The sequence below is a fragment of the Podarcis bocagei genome, assembly GCF_964188305.1.
Source record: "Podarcis bocagei genome assembly, chromosome: 1".
Lineage (NCBI taxonomy): Eukaryota > Metazoa > Chordata > Lepidosauria > Squamata > Lacertidae > Podarcis > Podarcis bocagei.
In genome coordinates, this window is record NC_138125.1 from 132835239 (window position 1) to 132855368 (window position 20130).

At 43.1% G+C, this 20130-nt stretch overlaps 1 protein-coding gene across 1 annotated transcript in view; it reads left to right on the forward strand.

Annotated features, from left to right (window-relative positions):
• The window catches only part of PARD3B (par-3 family cell polarity regulator beta), a 622948-nt gene that overhangs the window by 16579 nt on the left and 586239 nt on the right, over positions 1-20130 (forward strand). Inside the window, exon 2 of the mRNA XM_081200610.1 lies at positions 17760-17861. Within this exon, the coding sequence (XP_081056736.1) occupies positions 17760-17861 (102 nt within the window). The remainder of the gene's footprint in view (positions 1-17759; positions 17862-20130) is intronic.

Consider the following 20130-nt stretch of genomic DNA (forward strand, 5'->3'; position numbering starts at 1 on the left):
AACATATAATATATGTATAATAAAAATGTGCCTGTATTTTAACTCCTGTGGCTTGCATTGGAAAATAAAGTGCTGGACCTTTATTTAGATGCATATTGTGTGTCTCTGTGTTAAAATTATACCTTATAATTTGGAGAAGGTAAACCTGTAGATGAATTGTCTGCTTTATTATGATCCTGACAGATTTTTTTAAAAAAATGGCTATGGCTTCAAAATTAGCATATTACTAAGTGGAGTATTAGCCCAACCTCTGACCTTTCATCTTTTAATGGTTTGAGTAGATAATGTGAAGAATGCTCTCATTTCTAGATGGCTGCATCCTTGATACTCCTTTTTATTTAGCCATTGTTCAAACGTGAACACTGCAGTGATTGTGTGTGTCCTCCCCCGTTCTTTTGTGAGCTGTGCAGAACCTTTTGTATGCTGGTTTTAGATTGACTGACTGCTTGATTCGTCAAATAAATCTGGAACAATGGGTGCCACCTTGATAGTGTCACGAAATACATTCTGCAAAGTTGTTAAGGTTCATGAACAAATTAAATCAGGGGGTGGTTGGATGTCTTTAATTCAGTAATGACAACTTTGTATATCTTTTCCTGGAGCCTGGATTTCTTGTGTTTGACAACTGGCATCCTGAAAACATATTAATGGGCTCTGATTATTTCAAATACTGAGAAAGAACTAAGGTGGATTTATTGCTAAAAGCCATATACTTAATGATACCCCTTTAACAAAACAGCCTTGAGAAGTTTTAAGCAATGCTGATTATCTTATAATTTAGATTGCTAGCGGACTCAGTTTTTGCTTACCTCTAGCTCCATTTCATTAGGAGTTGTCCAGTGAAATAAGACAAGTGTTGGATATTTTTTTTACTATGTATGCAGTGATATCTGGGACGTGGGTGGTGCTGTGGGTTAAACCACAGAGCCTAGGACTTGCCGATCAGAAGGTTGGCGGTTCGAATCCCCGCGACTGGGTGAGCTCCCGTTGCTCTGTCCCTGCTCCTGCCGACCTAGCAGTTTGAAAGCACATCAAAGTACAAGTAGATAAATAGGTACTGCTGCGGCGGGAAGGTAAACGGCGTTTCCGTGCGCTGCTCTGGTTCGCCAGAAGCGGCTTAGTCATGCTGGCCACATGACCCGGAAGCTGTACGCCAGCTCCCTCGGCCAATAAAGCGAGATGAGCGCCGCAACCCCAGAGTCGGCCACGACTGGACCTAATGGTCAGCAGTCCCTTTACCTTTACCTTATGCAGTGATATCAAACGTAATGAAGTTTGAACAGTGCCGGATTTACGTATAAGCTAAACACGTTATAGCTTGGGCCCCACTCTCTTGGTTCCCCTCCCAAAAAATAATAAAGAAAATTAAGAAAAAAAAACCTGGATGTACATTTTCAAACTATAAGATAAAAACAAATAAAATAAAACCTACATACAGCAACAGTGTTTTGTGTTCTTCTTAGTTGTATTTCAGTTCAACAATTGCTTTGAAAAAATACGTATTTTGTTATGTGCAAATGGCTTTAGATACCTATTAGGTCCATAAATTACCATATGGCATATATTCAACACAAAAAACAGCGACAATTTGTTGTTTACCAAGGACAGCTGGACATATAAAGGGCCCCATTACCTTCAGTAGCTTAGGTTCTCATCAAACCTAAATCTGGCCCTGTTTGATCTAGTAGTGGCAATCACTCTTCCTTCTCTAAGGGTGAACACCTGTTTGGCTGAACCTCCCATGGGGATGGATGGAACTTGATGTGCTCCTGAAGGCTCTGGGAGATTATCCGGTGAAGAAAGCTATAGGGTTATGAAGCAAGGCAGAGGAAGAATAGAGGAGAAGTGGGGCAAGTCTTGCTCAGAAGCTGACCAAACAATGACATGGATTGCTGACTTGGTACTGGTATATAAAGTCCTTAGCAGTTTGAGAATACTTCACTTGCACTATTGGCTTGTCCCATATATGCCTGCTTGACTACAAAATGCTTGTTGTGCACTTGAAAGAAATTGATATTTTAGTGTGCCAGCCTCTATACTTCAGAACTTCCTGCCTGTTGTTCTCGTAATCTGGTGAACCGGCTTCGCTTCCCCACTCCTCCACATCCAGCTGCTGGGTGACCTTGGGCCAGTCACACTTCTCTGAAGTCTCTCAGCCCCACTCACCTCACAGAGTGTTTGTTGTGGGGGAGGAAGGGAAAAGGAGGTTGTTAGCCGCTTTGAGACTCCTTCGGGTAGTGATAAAGCGGGAAATCAAATCCAAACTCCTCCTCCTCCTCCTCCTCCTCCTCTTCTTCACTGTACTCTCATTGGTGCTTGCTTAATTTTTATTTTTATTTTGTTCAAGCAGGTCTGTCCAGAAACATAGATGTTGTTGACATGTTTTAATCTCTTTGTTAGTGTTAGTTATCTTTTGCATGTTTTTAATCACTTGTTTATAAGTGTTCTTATTGATAATTTTAATTATTTATTGTAAACCGCCTAGAGATTTTTATTGGCTATCAAGCAGTATATAAACATTTATGAATAATAAATTTTAAATAGGCAGGTGATGTTGGCTTCAGAAGCAGGTGTCATTCTTGAAAGTACCTGGGCACATCTTCCTCTTCTTTGGTGATCACTTATAGCAGAGTAAGATTGTCTTCCATAAACACATGGATCCACACATCCTTCCATAGTGGGGACACTGGTTTCTGGGCGGGAGTTGATCATGGTGAGGGTTTGCCAAGTGTGTCTTCCTTTTAGCACGTTTCTCCCTTTTGTCCTGTGTTTGAGTGTCTTCAAAGCCCATGGCACCTTTGGTAAAGGCTGTTCTCCAATTGGAGCGCTCGCAGGCAAGTGTTTCCCAATTGTTGGTGTTTATACTACATTTTAAAAAATTGGCCTTGGGACAGTCTTTAAACCTCTTTCGTTGACCACCAGTATTACGCTTTCCATTTTTAAGTTCAGAATAGAGTACCTGGGCACATAGAGAGAGCAGGGAAGTATGAACACACATTTAGCCATTGTGACATTTATTCAGACTTTCAAAAAATGGTATTTTCCCATTCCGCTGCAATTGGCTTCAACACTGCAATACATTCAAATGCATAATTGCACAACAGCAAAATCCCACCGACTTCAAGCTGGAACTTAGATGTTTTGAAGCCAACTGAGATCAAAGAGTCTTCAAAAGGGTCCATGAGCCATTTCAGGGAGGATAAGGCATCAATGGCTATTCAGGGTAAAGAGACCACATCTCCCTTGATTGTAAAGGATTGTAAAGAGAGATGTTGCTGAAATAACCCAGTTTAGACAAGTGTTTGCAAACCATGAAATTAATGTATCCAAATATTGTAATCAGCTACATGTATCAGATCATGTTGTGTAAATACAGTGGTACCTTGGTTCTCAAACGCCTTGGTACTCAAACAACTTGGAACCCTAACACTGCAAACCTGGAAGGAAGAGTTCCGGTTTGCAAACTTTTTTTGGAAGCCGAACATGCTCCGTTTTGAGTGTTACGCTTCCGATTTGAGTGCCACACTTCCGTTTTGAGTGTTACGCTGATGATAGTCAGTCTGTTTTTGCTATTTATTTTGCATTATTGTTTTTGTTGCTCTTTTTGTGTGTGTGACTGTGTGGGACTTAGTTCAGCTACTGATTGATTGACTGACTGTGCAACTGCAGTACATTGTTTATGGCTTTCGTTTTATGGATCGATGTTCTTGTTAGTAAAATTCATGTTAAATTGCTTTTTTAGGGGTTGTTTTTAAAAGTCTGGAATGGATTAATCCATTTGGCATTGCTTTCTATGGGAAAGCACACCTTGGTTTTGGAACGCTTTGGTTTTGGAACGGACTTCCGGAACGGATAAAGTTTGAGAACCAAGGTACCACTGTATGAGCAACCACTGAGGCACAGCACTTCTCGTCTTTTATCCTGGAATCCCAAGAATAGCCCCATTAAATAAATTTTAAAAAAACTTCGTAACACATAACTAGAGGCAAAAATCAGTCTATGTGCATGCAGAGGTGCACATTCTTTCTAAATGTGGCACCATGGCGATGCAACAAAAGATGGGACATCACATAAGATTCCAGATTCCATAAGTTCCATATTCCAGGAACATGACCAGTCATAAATGGTCAGCTGACGATTCCAACCCTGATAACTCTTCTCCCTCCTTATCATTCTGTGCAATGTAGCTGCTAAAGTCCTTATCAGTCACTGGAAATGCGTTTACTGATGTTGGAATAACTCTGCTGGTCCCTTCTCCTTTTCCAAACTCAGTTCAAAGTGCTGGTAAAGGTAACGGTAAAGGGACCCCTGACCATTAGGTCCAGTCGTGGACGACTCTGGGGTTGCGGTGCTCATCTCGCTTTATTGGCTGAGGGAACCGGCATACAGCTTCCGGGTCATATGGCCAGTATGACTAAGCCGCTTCTGGCGAACCAGAGCAGCGCACGGAAACACTGTTTATCTTCCCACCGGATTGGTACCTATTTATCTACTTGCACTTTGACGTGCTTTCGAACTGCTAGGTTGGCAAGAGCAGGGACCGAGCAACGGGAGCTCACCCCCTCGTGGGGATTCAAACCGCCAACCTTCTGATCGGCAAGTTCTAGGCTCTGTGGTTTAACCCACAGTGCCACCCACGTCCCTTCAAAGTGCTGGTACTCATCTATAAAGCTCCACATAACTTGGAAATCAGGTACTGTACTTAAAATACTGTTGGTTCCTGTGTACATTTTAGCCAATTTCTAGTGCGCTTTTGAGAATGTCCCCACCATTTGAGGTGACTGGGAGAGGGCATGTTTTGCTGTGGTGCCTTGTCTGGTGACAGATTTGTATGGCGAAAAAATTTATGCTGCGCTGGAATTTCTGTCTTCCGAAACACACGAAAGAAACACAAGGTTTGGTTTTTCTGGACTGAACACAGTAAGACCACAACTTGCACACCTTTTAACTTGTGTGCATTCTACTTTACATGTGTGACCATCCCTTCACCACCCAGAGTTGGAAGAGAGCAGGATTCTAGGAAAAATTATTTTGGCAATCCCACACACCATTGAACCCAATGGGTTTCGACTGTGTATGCTTTTGGAACTTAAATTGAGGGCTTACTGTGTATATAATTGTGACAATGGTATTAGCCAGGGGTCAGCAAACGTTTTCAGCAGGGGGCCAGTCCACTGTCCCTCAGACCTTGTGGGGGGGCCAGACTATATATATTTTTTTTGGGGGGGGGAGAACGAATTCCTGTGCCCCACAAGTAACCCAGAGATGCATTTTAAATAAAAGCACACATTCTGCTCATGTAAAAACACCAGGCAGCCCCACAAATAACCCAGAGATTCATTTTAAATAAAAGGACACATTCTGCTCATGTAAAAACATGCTGATTCCCGGACCGTCCGAGGGCCGGATTGAGAAAGCGATTGGGCCGGGTCTGGCCCCCGGGGCTTAGTTTGCCTACCCATGGTACAGTGGTACCTCGGGTTAAGTACTTAATTCGTTCCGGAGGTCCGAACTTAACCTGAAACTGTTCTTAACCTGAAGCACCACTTTAGCTAATGGGGCCTCCTGATGCCGCTGCACCGCCGGAGCCCGATTTCTGTTCTTATCCTGAAGCAAAGTTCTTAACCTGAAGCACTATTTCTGGCTTAGTGGAGTGTGTAACCTGTAGCGTATGTAACCTGAAGCGTATGTGTCAGAGCTGCTTCCAGATCCTAGCTCACAGAGGATCACGCTAGCCAGCGGTCACTTATGACAGTCTTTTATTGAGTTACAGTTTCCATTCTCAAGCTGCTGCGTGCAACTCTACGTCCTATGGGTTAGACCGGCGAAGCTCCGTCTGAGTCTCCGCCCCCTGTACACCAGCTAAGTACCCTAGCCTTACTCCACCTTTTCCGCCTGACCGTTCTTCTCTGGGTCCCTCTGCCCCCCGTGGTCTCTTCCTTCCGGGACGCTTCTGACGCTGACCCCCCAGACCCTTCTGTCTCCTTGCGTCGGGCTTTAGGACCTGGCTCCCTTTCCGGGCTGCTTACTGTGCCACCTTCCTGTGCATTTGAACTTGGCGCGCACGCCCAACCTTCCACTTTCCGCCTAACCGTTTCTTCGCTCCCCGATGGAGGTGTGGCCACTCCTGACTCCTGCCCTCCCTCCTGCTGCGAGCTGCCAGAGCTCGATACCTGGCGCCCTTCCTCTCCACTGCGTTCTGTTGGTGATGCTGGTCCCGATTTCCAACTGCTGCTCTCTGAGCCCCCTCTGGACCCTTCTTCCTGGGGTGTCTCCCTAGGCTCCCCCCTTGCTCTGGCCACTGGCGCCCCTTCCTGTGAATCTTCTGATTCACTGGAAAGACTCGGAGATCTCGGGTCGTCGTCATCGCTCATCTTTTCTTCTGCCTCCTCCCCTTCGCTCTCTGTTTCCTCCCTTGCCCTTGCCTCTGCTCCTGAACCCCTGACAGTATGTAACCCGAGGTACCACTGTATTAGCTTTTGCAAAGGAACCAGTGAACTCAATATGTGGAGTAAGCAAAGACCACCACATACCTTCCATTCTAGCACCTCCTAAGTTTCAGCTCCAGTAGTGATGTATGGAACTGAGAGCTGGACCATAAAGAAGGCTGATTGCCGAAGAATTGATGCTTTTGAATTATGGTGCTGGAGGAGACTCTTGAGAGTCCCATGGACTGCAAGAAGATCAAACCTATCCATTCTTAAGGAAATCAGCCCTGAGTGCTCACTGGAAGGATAGATCCTGAAGCTGAGGCTCCAAGACTTTGGCCACCTCATGAGAAGAGAAGACTCCCTGGAAAAGACCCTGATGTTGGGAAAGATGGAGGGCACAAGGAGAAGGGGACGACAGAGGACGAGATGGTTGGATAGTGTTCTCGAAGCTACCAGCATGAGTTTGACGAAACTGCGGGAGGCAGTGGAAGACAGAAGTGCCTGGCGTGCTCTGGTCCATGGGGTCACGAAGAGTCGGACACGACTAAACGACTAAACAACAACAACAAAGTTTCAGCTGGCTGTTGCGAAAACTAGCCATTTGGTTGCCAATTCACTTGGCGACACCTTTTGATAGCCACCAGCAAGCCTCTCTTTGTTGTCTTCTTCCAACGTCAAAGCCTGTGACGCTGGTGAGAGCTGAAATAAACCTTCCCATCATTAATGCAGGGTCACATAACTGGTTGTAACACCTGTGCTTAGAGAAACAGCTATAATTAAAAGCAGAACTGACGAAAGCTAGTTCATGAAGCAAAACATCTTCCTGTGAGTCTAGCAGTGTAATAAGCATTATTGAATGCAAGCACCCTGGGTTGTTATTGGGGGGAAACTGCAGAAATACTGAATAATACTGAATAATAGTAATAATAATCCTGTTGCAAAGCATTTTAATTCTACACTCCCTCTGGTTTGAAAATTTTTCCCATAAAATGACCATCAAATCCTGGGATATTAAGAAGGAAGGGATTGCTACTGGATCCATACAGACACCATAACTTAACTTCCCATGGACTTAACCCGTGGAAGACAGTTTTCTGTAGACTTTTGTTTACTTATTTTTAAAAATATTGCAAATGCCACACTTTTTAGAATTATTCTTTCCTGGAAGGAGCCACCCTGGGTCCCAGAATTCATTTAAAATTGCAACATGCAAACCCAACAGTTTACCTGGTTTGCATATTGAGGATTTTTGAAAACGTGCTGTAAAAGACATTAATTAATGCATCTACATTAATTAAGTAGTGTAAGAGTGATTTCATGACATCTGTATCCAAACAGATGTTTGGCACAATCAAGTTGTTACTGGATACCTATTTAGAAATGCATTGTTGCACTTCGGCTGAAAACAAGACTGGTTTCATATCATTTTACTTGGAGGCTGTGAGGAATTCCATTTGTTTTCTGATTATGTCATCCTCTTTGTAATAATGAAGCCATTTAATAATTTTGTGGGGAACTGAAGACTCTTTCTCTTGGCTGAAAACCAAGCATCACATGCACATTATCTAGAGTGAGTTTATTTTTCACGATTTTGGCATATTTCCTGGTTTTGGATTGAGGTTTTATTTATCTTTTAAAAGGGGTATGTAGATCATGTGTTGTAGTGATCCTAGCTATAAAAGTCTCTGTTATAAGTTGTAGTTTCTATGGAACTTCTGAGCAGACTTGTGTGGGAGCAGACTATGCTCTGATCCAGCCATAAAAATGATATCTACTCTTATACATTGTTGGTAATTGTTTGATATGTATACACGTTCCCATTTTTGAGCATTTGTTGAGCCAATAAAAGATACCAACTTGCCTGTTTCTGTTTCTGGCATTTTAGGGCCAACACAGCAACAAATACACAATACGTATTATTTTAATTTGCTCTATTCCAAGAGCTCAGGGATTGGTTATTATATTATGCATGGAAAAGGAAAATTCTCGTTTCTAAGGGATTACAACTTAGCTGTCAAGGAAAAGTGAGGCCATGAATTAACTCATGTTTTTTGAGGAACGCAGGTGGCACTGTGGTCTAAACCACAGAGCCTCGGGCTTGCTGATCAGAAGGTTGGCGGTTCAAATCCCCGCGACTGGGTGAGCTCCCGTTGCTCGGTCCCAGCTCCTGCCCACCTAGCAGTTCGAAAGCACGTCAAAGTGCAAGTAGATAAATAGGTAGTGATGCCGCACATGTGCTGTACATAGCGGTTTGCTGCTGGCGCCAGTATCCTCTGCTCGTGGCTGCAGCCACAAACAGAGGATCCTCCAGGGCGCGATGGCTGCTCATGCCGCCGCAAGCCCCTGCAGGGTGCCTTCTTGTCACCCCCCCCCCCAGACATGGCACCCGGGGCACACCACCCCCGCCCCCTGTTGCGACGCCACTGCATAAAGATAGAAAAAGTCCCCTACCCAATATACAGTGGTACCTCAGGTTAAGTACTTAATTCATTCCGGAGGTCTGTTCTTAACCTGAAACTGTTCTTAACCTGAAGCACCACTTTAGCTAATGGGGCCTCCTGCTCCTGCTGCGCCGCCGGAGCATGATTTCTGTTCTCATCCTGAAGCAAAGTTCTTAACCCGAGGTACTATTCCTGGGTTAGCAGAGTCTGTAACCTTAAGCGTATGTAACCTGAAGCGTATGTAACCCAAGGTACCACTGTACAAGGTAACCCAAGGTACCACTGTACATCGAAACAACAGTCCCTGGTCACAGGTTTGCAATCTAAAACATGTGACGGAAAAGGGGAAGGATGAGAATGGAGGATGGAATGGAGCATTCTTAAAGTTGCACCTTAATTCTTATAATGACCAGTTGCAACGAAGGAAGTTCAGGGAGAGGAGAAGCCAAACGCAGCTGATCTAACCTGAGCGGTCATTGTGCGTCAGCTATCCCTATCCTTGCTTGTATTCATTCATTGCCCTGCTTCTTGCTTCATGTTACGTCTTCTGTCAAACATCATGACTTGTAATCAGCATGGGATGCTGTGTTAGTACAGTGGTACCTCAGGTTACATACACTTCAGGTTACAGACTCCGCTAACCCAGAAATAGTGCTTCAGGTTAAGAACTTTGCTTCAGGATGAGAACAGAAATCGTGCTCCGGCGATGCGGCAGCAGCGGGAGGCCCCATTAGCTAAAGTGGTGCTTCAGGTTAAGAACAGTTTCAGGTTAAGTACGGACCTTCGGAACGAATTAAGTACGTAACCAGAGGTACCACTGTATATATCCCCTTACCCTCCTATTCCTTTGCTGTGTTGTAAGTCTAGAAACGAGCTTTGTGTTGTTAGTGCTTAGAGGTGAGATAAAATGATTGGTGGTGATTTGATTTTCCTGAACAGCCTTCACTGCAAGAGGTGACTTAAATTTGTCTAAATAAGCTACTGTAATGCCTGCTTCATATATATATATATAGTAATATTCAGGTGACTAGCTTTTCGAAATATATATGTGATGAGGAAAATATTTACATAATAATCCTGAAAGCATTGCTCTTTGCATAAAAAAAGTGATCATAAACAACCTTGGAATAGTTTGATTCTAACCATGGGTTTCAGCCTTCAGGCAAATAGCACAGGCACATTAAATATTGCTGTTCAATATTCATTTGAAGTGCCAAGGTGAATTAAACTAAGTAGGTATTTTCAAATGTCTCCTCTTTTTAAAATGTAGTATGATGTTTTGATTGAAACTATAGATAGAACTGTATCTTAGCACATATGCTAACGTATGTCATGCTGCAGGCGATAATTGCCATTCCCATAATTAGGAGTTTAGAAGTTATTCAAAAGAGTAGACCATAAAATGCTTTTACTAAATGACCCTATTAACTCTACGCTGCGGTGGTATCAAATGGTGCTTTTCAAGCAGTTGCACAAGAATTGTGTGGAACTATAGGAGTCTCCAGGAGACTACAGTGGTACCTTGGTTCACAAACTTAATCCATTCTGGAATTCCGTTCCAAAACCAAAGCGTTCCAAAACCAAGGCACACTTTCCCATAGAAAGAAATGCAGAACGGATTAATCTGTTCCAGACTTTTAAAAAGAACCCCTAAAACAATGATTTAACATGAATTTTACTTTCTAACGAGGCCATTGATCCATAAAATGAAAGCAATAATCAGTGTTCTGTACTATCAAATAAATAAGACAGTATTGTAGATGATCAAAATTAAAATTAAAAAATTTTCTTACCTGCACTGGTGATAGTCATTGTTTGGATGGTGGGGGGCTTTTATCAATTTCCACAGTCACACAATCAATCAATCATAAAAAACAAGCCACTGTCACAAAAATGAAAAAAGTGGAAGGAAGGAAGCCTTAATTACTTTTCAGGGGACTCAAATTAGCAGTGCAAGGGTAAAAACGGAAGCTCAGGAGCACATTTGACTTCCGAGGCAAAGTTCGAAAACCGAAACACCTACTTCCGGATTTGCAGCGTTCAAGTTCCGAGTTGTTCAGGAACTAAGCTGTTCAAAAACCGAGGTACCAGTGAAATGGGTTTCTCAGACCTGGTCCATGTGTCACATTAAACCACGGTTTGAATGAAACTGAGATATATTGTGCGTGGTCAGCGTGCTGGCATGCGTTGCTCAAAAGTTCATGTGGCATGCCTCCCTTGCTCCTTCCTTCCTTATGTGTAGGGAAGAAGAAGAAGAAGAAGAGTTTGGATTTGATATCCCGCCTTTCACTCCCCTTAAGGAGTCTCAAAGCGGCTCACAATCTCCTTTCCCTTCCTCCCCCACAACAAACACTCTGTGAGGTGAGTGGGGCTGAGAGACTTCAAAGAAGTGTGACTGGCCCAAGGTCACCCAGCAGCTGCATGTGGAGGAGCGGAGACGCGAACCCGGTTCCCCAGATTATGAGACTACCGCTCTTAACTGCTACACCACACTGGAGTAAACCTGTGGCTGCCTTCGCATTACGTGTGAACCGGTGCTTGTGATTTACCGTATTTTTCACTCTATAAGACGCACCAGACCAGAAGACTTTTTGGAGGAGGAAAACAAGAAAAAAAAAATTCTGAATCTCAGAAGCCAGAACAGCAAGAGGGATCGCTGCGCAGTGAAAGCAGCGATCTCTCTTGCTGTTCTGGCTTCTGGGATAGCTGCGCAGCCTGCATTCGCTCCATAAGACGCACACACATTTCCCCTTACTTTTTAGGAGGGGAAAAGTGAGTCTTATAGAGCAAAAAATACGGTATTTCTCTCCCAACAAACCACAGTGGTAAACCAAGAAAGCTACAACAGCACATTGTTGTTCCTGCTTGGCTCACCACCTGGTGTGAATAGGAACAATAAACATCAGGTTACAATTATGCTCAACCCTGCAATGTAATTCGTTTCTCTTCCAACAGTGTGAAGCCAATGTTTGTTCTTGGCTTACCAATCACCATTTGTTTCAGTGAAGCAATCTACAATCCCTGGTTAGGACACGGTGCAAAGTCATGGGTTGTGGTTTGTTGTTCCCATTCCCCTTAGTGTAGGAATGAAGTTGTAGTGATCTCGACATTCATGGTTAGCTGTTAACTGTGGTTTACTATGACGTGTGAACTGGAACTCTGTATGTGAAGTTCTGGCAACACTGGAGTCGCCAATGTTGGTGTCTGTAGTAGTTTTACTATTTACACATGAAAAAAACAAATCTCATTGCAACCACTTCTTCCAATCCATTTAGTGAGGTTCCATACTGCATTTGGATTCCTGTCGATCTTACTTGCCTTAAGGCAGATGATCATAGTGTGCTTTTTTGAGTAAAGTTTTGCTGAGCTGTGCGTATCTGTGCAGATATTACACTTGCAAATTAATTCTTTTGTAGTTCTGAGTCCTTGAGTAAGGAATGTATGGGGGGTATGTGTTTGCAAGAAGGGTGGTCTTGTCTTCTGGCATCAAGCTGCATTCCTGAAGTTTTTCTTCTAAATCTTCATCACCAGCGATTTATTAGATCCCATTTAAAAAAAAAAATCTTTATGCATGCTAATTTGGGTGAAAATGATTCCTCCAATCTAGTGTGTGCAAAGAAAAGCTCAAATGCTTGATTTTTTTCTGGATTGTGTGCATAATCCTAGTTTTTTTGGAATTGCATTAGTGATTTGGAAATATAGAAGACAGACACATGTCTTGCAGTTGTGTTTTGGGAATGATGACGCCAAAATTATAAGATTATAAAAAAAACCCAACCCTTTATGGCTCGTTTTTAAAAATTTAATTAAAAATGGCATTTAGGCTTAAAAAACTGGTTAACTGAAATGTATGCTAAATAATGTGGAAGCTTAAGCGATGCAGTTTAGTTAATAACTCTTAACATTACCATATTAGCATTTACCTTTCTAATAAAAATCTTAAACTTTTGATAGCAGCCTTCGCCCATTTGTCATCTTTTCATGGGCTGTTGGTATTGCAGCGACTCGGGCAATTCTTAGCTTTAAACTTTCGCATGCCAGGCAACATTTAATTTAAAAGTGTTTAAAGTTAAATCACCTGTGTAATTCTGCAGCATGTCGGAATCTCAGTGCTAAAGAGGAGGCGAGTGAGACCATAAAAATCACAGGATAGAATTCAACTTTATTACAAATGTTCTGTATGCACAAAATTTACAGTTCATCAGATGGAACAGTTGTGCCTCCCCCCCTGCCCCGGCCTGCACACTATTCTAGAAGTTCTTCTGAAACTCCCTTAGCCATTTTTGGGGGGACGGACATTGGGTGAAGGAGAAGAGCGAAGCCCCCTTGGAGATCCTTGTGCAGGACATTCGCTGATGTGGCTGTTTAGGTCAGGCATCGGCAAACTCTGGCCCCTCCAGATGTTTGGGACTACAATTACCATCATCCCTAGCTAACAGGACCAATGGTCAGGGATGATGGGAATTGTAGTCCCAAACATCTGGAGGGGCCAGAGTTTGCCTATTCCTGGTTTAAGGTGAATCCAGCCCACAAGATTCTGCAAAGACTTTTCTTGAAAAGAAGGGCCTGTATTCTTGCCCTTTCTGGGTCTGATTCTGAAACACTGAGTGGGAGCTTTATTCATGACCTTATTGACTGCTAGCCAGGACTACACTCTCTTTGTCTTCAATTGCTCAAATCCCCATGAAATTGGCTTAAAGTCATGACTTAAAAGAAACAAGGCCTTTGTTGCTTTGATTTGTATTCTAGTTTGAAAACACATATTCAAGCTTTTCAGTTCCAAATTCTTTATAAAAGAAAGGTTTGTTTATTATTTAAAGTATTTTTGCCCTGTTTTTCAGCTGCAGAAGGCTCATACACCCCAGTTCTATTGAATTTTTTTCAGTTCAGCTTTTAAGATACCATCAAACTTGCAAGATTCATGATTATAAGAGAATGGTCAATATTTACAGCACCTTATAATATTGAGACACCCCCCCCCCCAGAAGGATCTATTCTTCAATTATTTCCCTTTAATTCATTGTATGAAGCAACTAGCCAATTGGAAAATAAATTGAAAATGTTAATTTTTGTGCATTTAAATGGAATAATACAACTTCATCTTTTCATGGACTGTCTAAATAAACTATCATCCTAGGAAAAAGAGATGTCTGTATTCCATGCTAGCAGAACACAAGTTATGAATCTTGTCATGCCACCTCAATGCTTGTTTTTATATTGCATTTTGAATTACAGTAAGGTATTTTTCTCACCTAATGACCTATGGAGGTGGGTAGAATCCAGACCAGATTTCCATTGGCTTTTAAAGAGTGTTGATTGAATGAAGAAGAAGATTGACTTTTTTGGAATTAAAATATGTACACAGATGTAACAGAACTCAGACGTCAGAGGGCTGTGTTCACAACCTTTGTCCGTTCAGTGGGTATCACTGAGAAGCTCACCTTGGCTGAAGCCAGTCACCTCTCCAAACTCGTTTTCAGTACTAAGGCTCAGTTATGTAAGGCATAACAGCTTTGGCAGAGATGCTGTGGTAAAAGTTACATATAGCTGTGTTTGTCTGAGATCACTGAAGAAAGGGAGGAGCACAAAATTAAAGGGTTAAAAGAGGAAACAATGATGAAGTACAAATCTAGTGAGTGCTGTCCTAAGCTTTATCATTTAGTTACTCTGTAGGAGGATTTGGGAGAAGGTTGAGGAAGAATTTGTACTCGGTGATCTTGGCATTATGTGATATATAAACCAGTACCGCTAATTAACAATTTATTCTGAAATAGCTTCTTCTAGGCGGGAAGTTCTGGTGTTTAGCAATTACCACACGAAGCTTCATTAAAACGTTGAAAAACTGGTATGCCAGTGATAGAACTGTAAAGAAACCAAACTACTACAGAAGTACCTCAGGTTACATACGCTTCAGGTTACAGACTCTGCTAACCCAGAAATATTACCTCGGGTTAAGAACTTTGCTTCAGGATGAGAACAGAAATCATGTTCCGGCGGCGCGACAGCAGCGGGAGGCCCCATTAGCTAAAGTGGTGCTTCAGGTTAAGAACAGACCTCCAGAACGAATTAAGTTCTTAACCCGAGGTACCACTGTACACAAATAAAAATGTATGTAGTATGCAGCAAAAGGACATGATTTCTTCCATGTCTTTTGAATTGTACTGCCTGCATGCATGAGATCAGCGGTTCACGTGCCAATCAACATGGGTTTTGACCTCATGTTGGGGGTTTTGACCCCATGTTGGGCAAAAATTTCAGACTTGATGAACCTTGGTGGTTCCTTGCAAGTCTGCGATGTTATGAAATGTGAGTAGAAATATGTGAGATGAGCTAGGTGTTTTTAAAAGCAGAAACAATTTGAGTTGGGGTATAGTAAATGTTGGAACTATTGCAGAAGAAAAGAATGCTTGGCTTGTTTTTTATTATTATTACAAAGTGCCGTCTTTTGTGTTCATGGCCGTTGTAAACTAGACTAATTTTTATCTAACAAGTTATGTAAAAAAGAGTGTGTAAATGGCTTCTTCAAACAGTGTGGAATAATTGCCTTGTTTATTAGCGAACGCTTGCATGTGTAAGTCTTATCAGATATGTGTGGCATCCAGTTATCAGAAGAAACTATGAAAAAGGAAGGAGTTGCCAAAAAGTACTGTAATGACCAAGAGGACTGGAATGCTGAACTGTGAAAATATTGTTTATCATGCCAACACCTTTCAGTTTCCAATCTTGGACATTGCTTGATGCATGTTCTGGAATGCCTGGCAGAAACTGAAGTATAGTTAACTTGTGGAATTAGTATACAGTGGTACCTCGGGTTACAGACACTTCAGGTTACAGATCCCCTAACCCAGAAATAGTACCTCAGGTTAAGAACTTTGCTTCAGGATGAGAACAGAAATCGTGCTCCGGCGGCGCGGCAGCAGCAGGAGGCCCCATTAGCTAAAGTGGTGCTTCAGGTTAAGAACAGTTTCAGGTTAAGAACGGACCTCCAGACGAATTAAGTTCTTAACCCGAGGTACCACTGTATATCACTCAGTTGTAATATCACTTTAGTTGTGCCAGCTAGAGTGGTCAGTTTGGATGGAGGACCTGGAAACTTTTGTTGCTGCTATGGTTAGTTGGAAATACTTGGTGTTTTAACTATTTGTGAACGTTACTGTCTTTTGTCCATATTTAGCTAGTTAATGAATTTTGCTAACTGGACTAGCAGGGTTTTTGTAAGGTAACCTTCCGGGTAAAAATGCAACTTCTTGTGACACTGGATTATAGTGAGGATGCACTTGTTTTTTTAAAATTTGAACGTCAAGCTCCTTATTGAAAACAGCTGGGAATCAGTGGTTGCATTTAGATAGGTTTACAACCTAATATCCTGGTTTGGGATATTGGTTAATTTAGGTCATAGTTCATCACCCTTGGATAAAATAGCCAGTTATTTGGGGCATAACAGGAGTGGGAGATTCTGGTAACCTCCTCGCATGCATGGTGGGAGTGCATCATCCCAAAAGTTTGGTTTGCTGTTACCTCTGAAAACACTGTTTGTGTTTCATCATCAAAAACAATTTGATACAAATTGCAAAGCTTATTGAGACAGATATTCCGACTTACCGTATTTTTCGCCCTATAGGACGCACTTTTTCCCCTCCAAAAATGAAGGGGAAATGTGTGTGCGTCCTATGGGGCGAATGCAGGCTTTCGCTGAAGCCTGGAGAGCGAGAGGGGTTGGTGTGCACCGACCCCTCTCGCTCTCCAGGCTTCAGGAGAGCCCCACCGCCAGACCCACAAGCTCGGGGGACAGCGGGGAGGCACAGCGCACCTTTCCCGCTGTCCCCCGACTTGGTTAGAAGGCTGGCGGGGGGAGAAGCCTGCTCCTCCCCGTCGCCAGCCCCGCAAACTTGGGGGACAGTGGATGGCGCAGCCAGAATGGGTCCCATTTTGGGGGCTGGGGGAGGGGGAAGCTCGGGCTTCCCCCTCCCCCAGCCCCGCAAGCTCCCAGAGCGATGCCAAAGCTGCACTCAGCTTCGGCATCGCTCTGGGTTCTGTTCTGGGGGCTGGGGGAGGGGGAAGCTCAGGCTTCCCCCGCCCCAGCCCCGCGCCTGGGGGGGGAATAATTTTTTTCCCTTTATTCCCCCCCCCCAAATTTAGGTGCGTCCTATAGGGCGAAAAATACGGTAATTTGCAATTGTTGTAGAAAGACCCATGTGCAAGAAAAGAGAGCTGAAATTCAGAGGTGTGCTTCTGCTTGGCAAGGCATTGTGCAGTGAAAGTTTCATCCAATGTCTCAATCCCAAGGCGCACCACCCAGTATCCAGTATCTTGCAGTATCACACAAATGTCTTCCACTAGTTTTGTTCAGCATCTTAGCACAGTGCTACTGCTGGTCGAATTTTTCTTGCTCATGCCTCTCTAGATCCCAACCCAATGTGAATTTTAAAATGGTTGTTTTACATTTTAATCTACGGCTATTAATTATATTCTTTAAAAATAATCGCAATATTCTGAAGAGAGATTACCGTATTTTTCGCTCTATAAGACGCACCAGATCACAAGACGCACCTAGTTTTTGGAGGAGGAAAACAAGAAAAAAAATATTCTGAATCTCAGAAGCCAGAACAGCAAGAGAGATCGCTACGCAGTGAAAGCAGCAATCCCTCTTGCTGTTCTGGCTTCTGGGATAGCTGCGCAGCCTGCATTCGCTCCATAAGACGCACACACATTTCCCCTTACTTTTTAGGAGGGAAAAAGTGAGTCTTATAGAGCAAAAAATACGGTATTTGAATACGTCCATATTTTAAGATTATGTTTTTAACTAAATATTTTGATACTCTGTTGCTGACTGAAGTGTGCTAAAGTGGTAAATTAAGGAGAAAATACACTTATGTTTCATTTGCAGGATCCTTCATATTGGGTGAATATTCACCATCTGGAATACACAGATGGAGGAATCCTGGACCCAGATGACATCCTGGCAGATGTTGTGGAAGACAAAGATAAGGTAGATGGAGAATAATGCTCTATTTTTAACTGGAAATTGTCAGATTGAATTAAGACTCTACTTGACTGTGTTATAACCTCATATAGCTTAATATACTGAATAGCTATTTCATAGAGTGATATTAGGTTGAATAGCCCAAATAATTAAATGTTGGCAGGCTTTTGTTGAGGTACATTTCTGCTGCACAGAAGCAACCTGACGGATTGCTACTTTGCATTCGGACTTTGGTTAAAACTATCTTTCCTGCTCCTTTTACAATTCTGAAAAAAGTAGCTGCTGATAAAGTCAAGCACTGGTTTTAGATGTGTGTTGATTTGAAAAGCTAATGCTATTCTAGGCTAAATAAAAAAATTCCTTCCAGTAGCACCTTAAAGACCAACTAAGTTAGTTCTTGGTATGAGCTTTCGTGTGCATGCACACTTCTTCAGATACACTGAAACAGAAGTTGCCAGATCCTTCTATATAGTGAGAAGGTGGGGAGGGGTATTACTCAGAAGGGTGGTGGGAATGGGAGATTGGCAGATAGCTGAGATGAGCCTGTTGACGACTCTTAACGACTGTAATAGGTCTTACAGGAAAAGGCAAGGGGTGAGAAGGTGAGAAATGGCTTAGTCATGTATAATGGGATAAGAATCCAATGTCTTTGTTCAAACCAGGTCTCTCCATGGTTTTCTAGGCTGCACTTAAAGAAATGTAGTTTCCAGATCAAGGGAAATAATAGAACCACTCTATTCTGCCTTGGGACACGGGTGGCACTGTGGTCTAAACCACTGAGCCTAGGGCTTGCCGATCAGAAGGTCGGCGGTTTGAATCCCCATGACGTTGCTTGGTCCCAACTCCTGCCAACCTAGCAGTTCGAAAGCATGTCAAAGTGCAAGTAGATAAATAGGTACCACTCCGGCGGGAAGGTAAGCGGCATTTCCATGTGCTGCTCTGGTTCGCCAGAAGCGGCTTAGTCATGCTGGCCAAATGTCCTGGAAAAGCTGTCTGCAGACAAACGTCGGCTCCCTCAGTCAGTAAAGTGAGATGAGCGCCACAACCGCAGAGTCGTTCGCGACTAGACTTAACTGTCAGGGGTCCTTTACCTTTTTATTCTGCCTTAGTCAGAACACACTTGGAATACTGTGTCCAATTCTGGGCACCACAATTTAAGAAGGATGTTGACAAGCTGGAACGTGTGCAGAGGAGGGCAACCAAGATGCTCAAGGTTCGAGAAACTAAGCCTTACAAGGAGTGCTTGAAGGAGCTGGGCATGTTTAGCCTGGAAAAGAGGAGACTGAGTGGAGATATGATAGCCACCTTCAGATATCTTAAGGGCTGTCATATGGAAGAGGGAGCTTGCTTGTTTTCTCCTGCTCTGGAGGGTAGGACTCGAGGCAATGGCTTCAAGTTGCAAGAAAGAAGATTCCGATTAAACCTTCGGGGGAAACTTTCTGATAGTATGAGCTGTTTGGCAGTGGAACAGACTGCCACAAGAGGTGGTGGACTCTCCTTCCTTGGAGGTTTTTATGCAGAGGTTGGCTGGCCACCTGTCATGAATGCTTTAGCTGAGATTCCTGTATTGCAGGGGGTTGGACTAGATGGCCCGTAGGTCTCTTCCAACTCTCCGATTCTATTATGCTTCTATTTGTTTTCACAAAGCCAGCCTTGCTTCATTGTACAGTGGTGCCTCGCAAGACGAAAAGAATCCGTTCCGTGATTCTCTTCGTCTAGCGGACTTTTCGTCTTGCGAAGCAAGCCCATTGAAGGATTAGTGGATTAGCGCTTTTAGTGGCTTTTAGTGGCTTTTAGCGGCTTTTAGCGGCTTTTAGCGGCTTTTAGCGGCTTATCTGCTGATCGGATCAGCTGATAAGCGGCTTAGCGGCTTAGAAAAAGGGGGGGAGGGAAAAAAACTAGCAGGAACTCGCAAGACATTGCCATCTTGCGAAGCAAGCCCATAGGAAATTCGTTTTGCGAAGCACCTCCAAAACGGAAAACTCTTTCGTCTAGCGAGTTTTCTGTCTTGCGAGGCATTCGTCTTGCGGGGCACCACTGTATGTGTGTGAGATATTTATAATAAAGGAAATCACACGCACATACAACATTTAATTCATCCACATTTTGAAAGCAATGAAGAGGCTTTGCGCAGCTATCCCTGAAGCCAGAACAGCAAGAGGGATCGCTGCACAGCCTGCATTCACTCCATAAGACGGACACACATTTCCCCTTACTTTTTAGGAGGGAAAAAGTATGTCTTATAGAGCGAAATATACGGTAGTTTGTGTGTAGG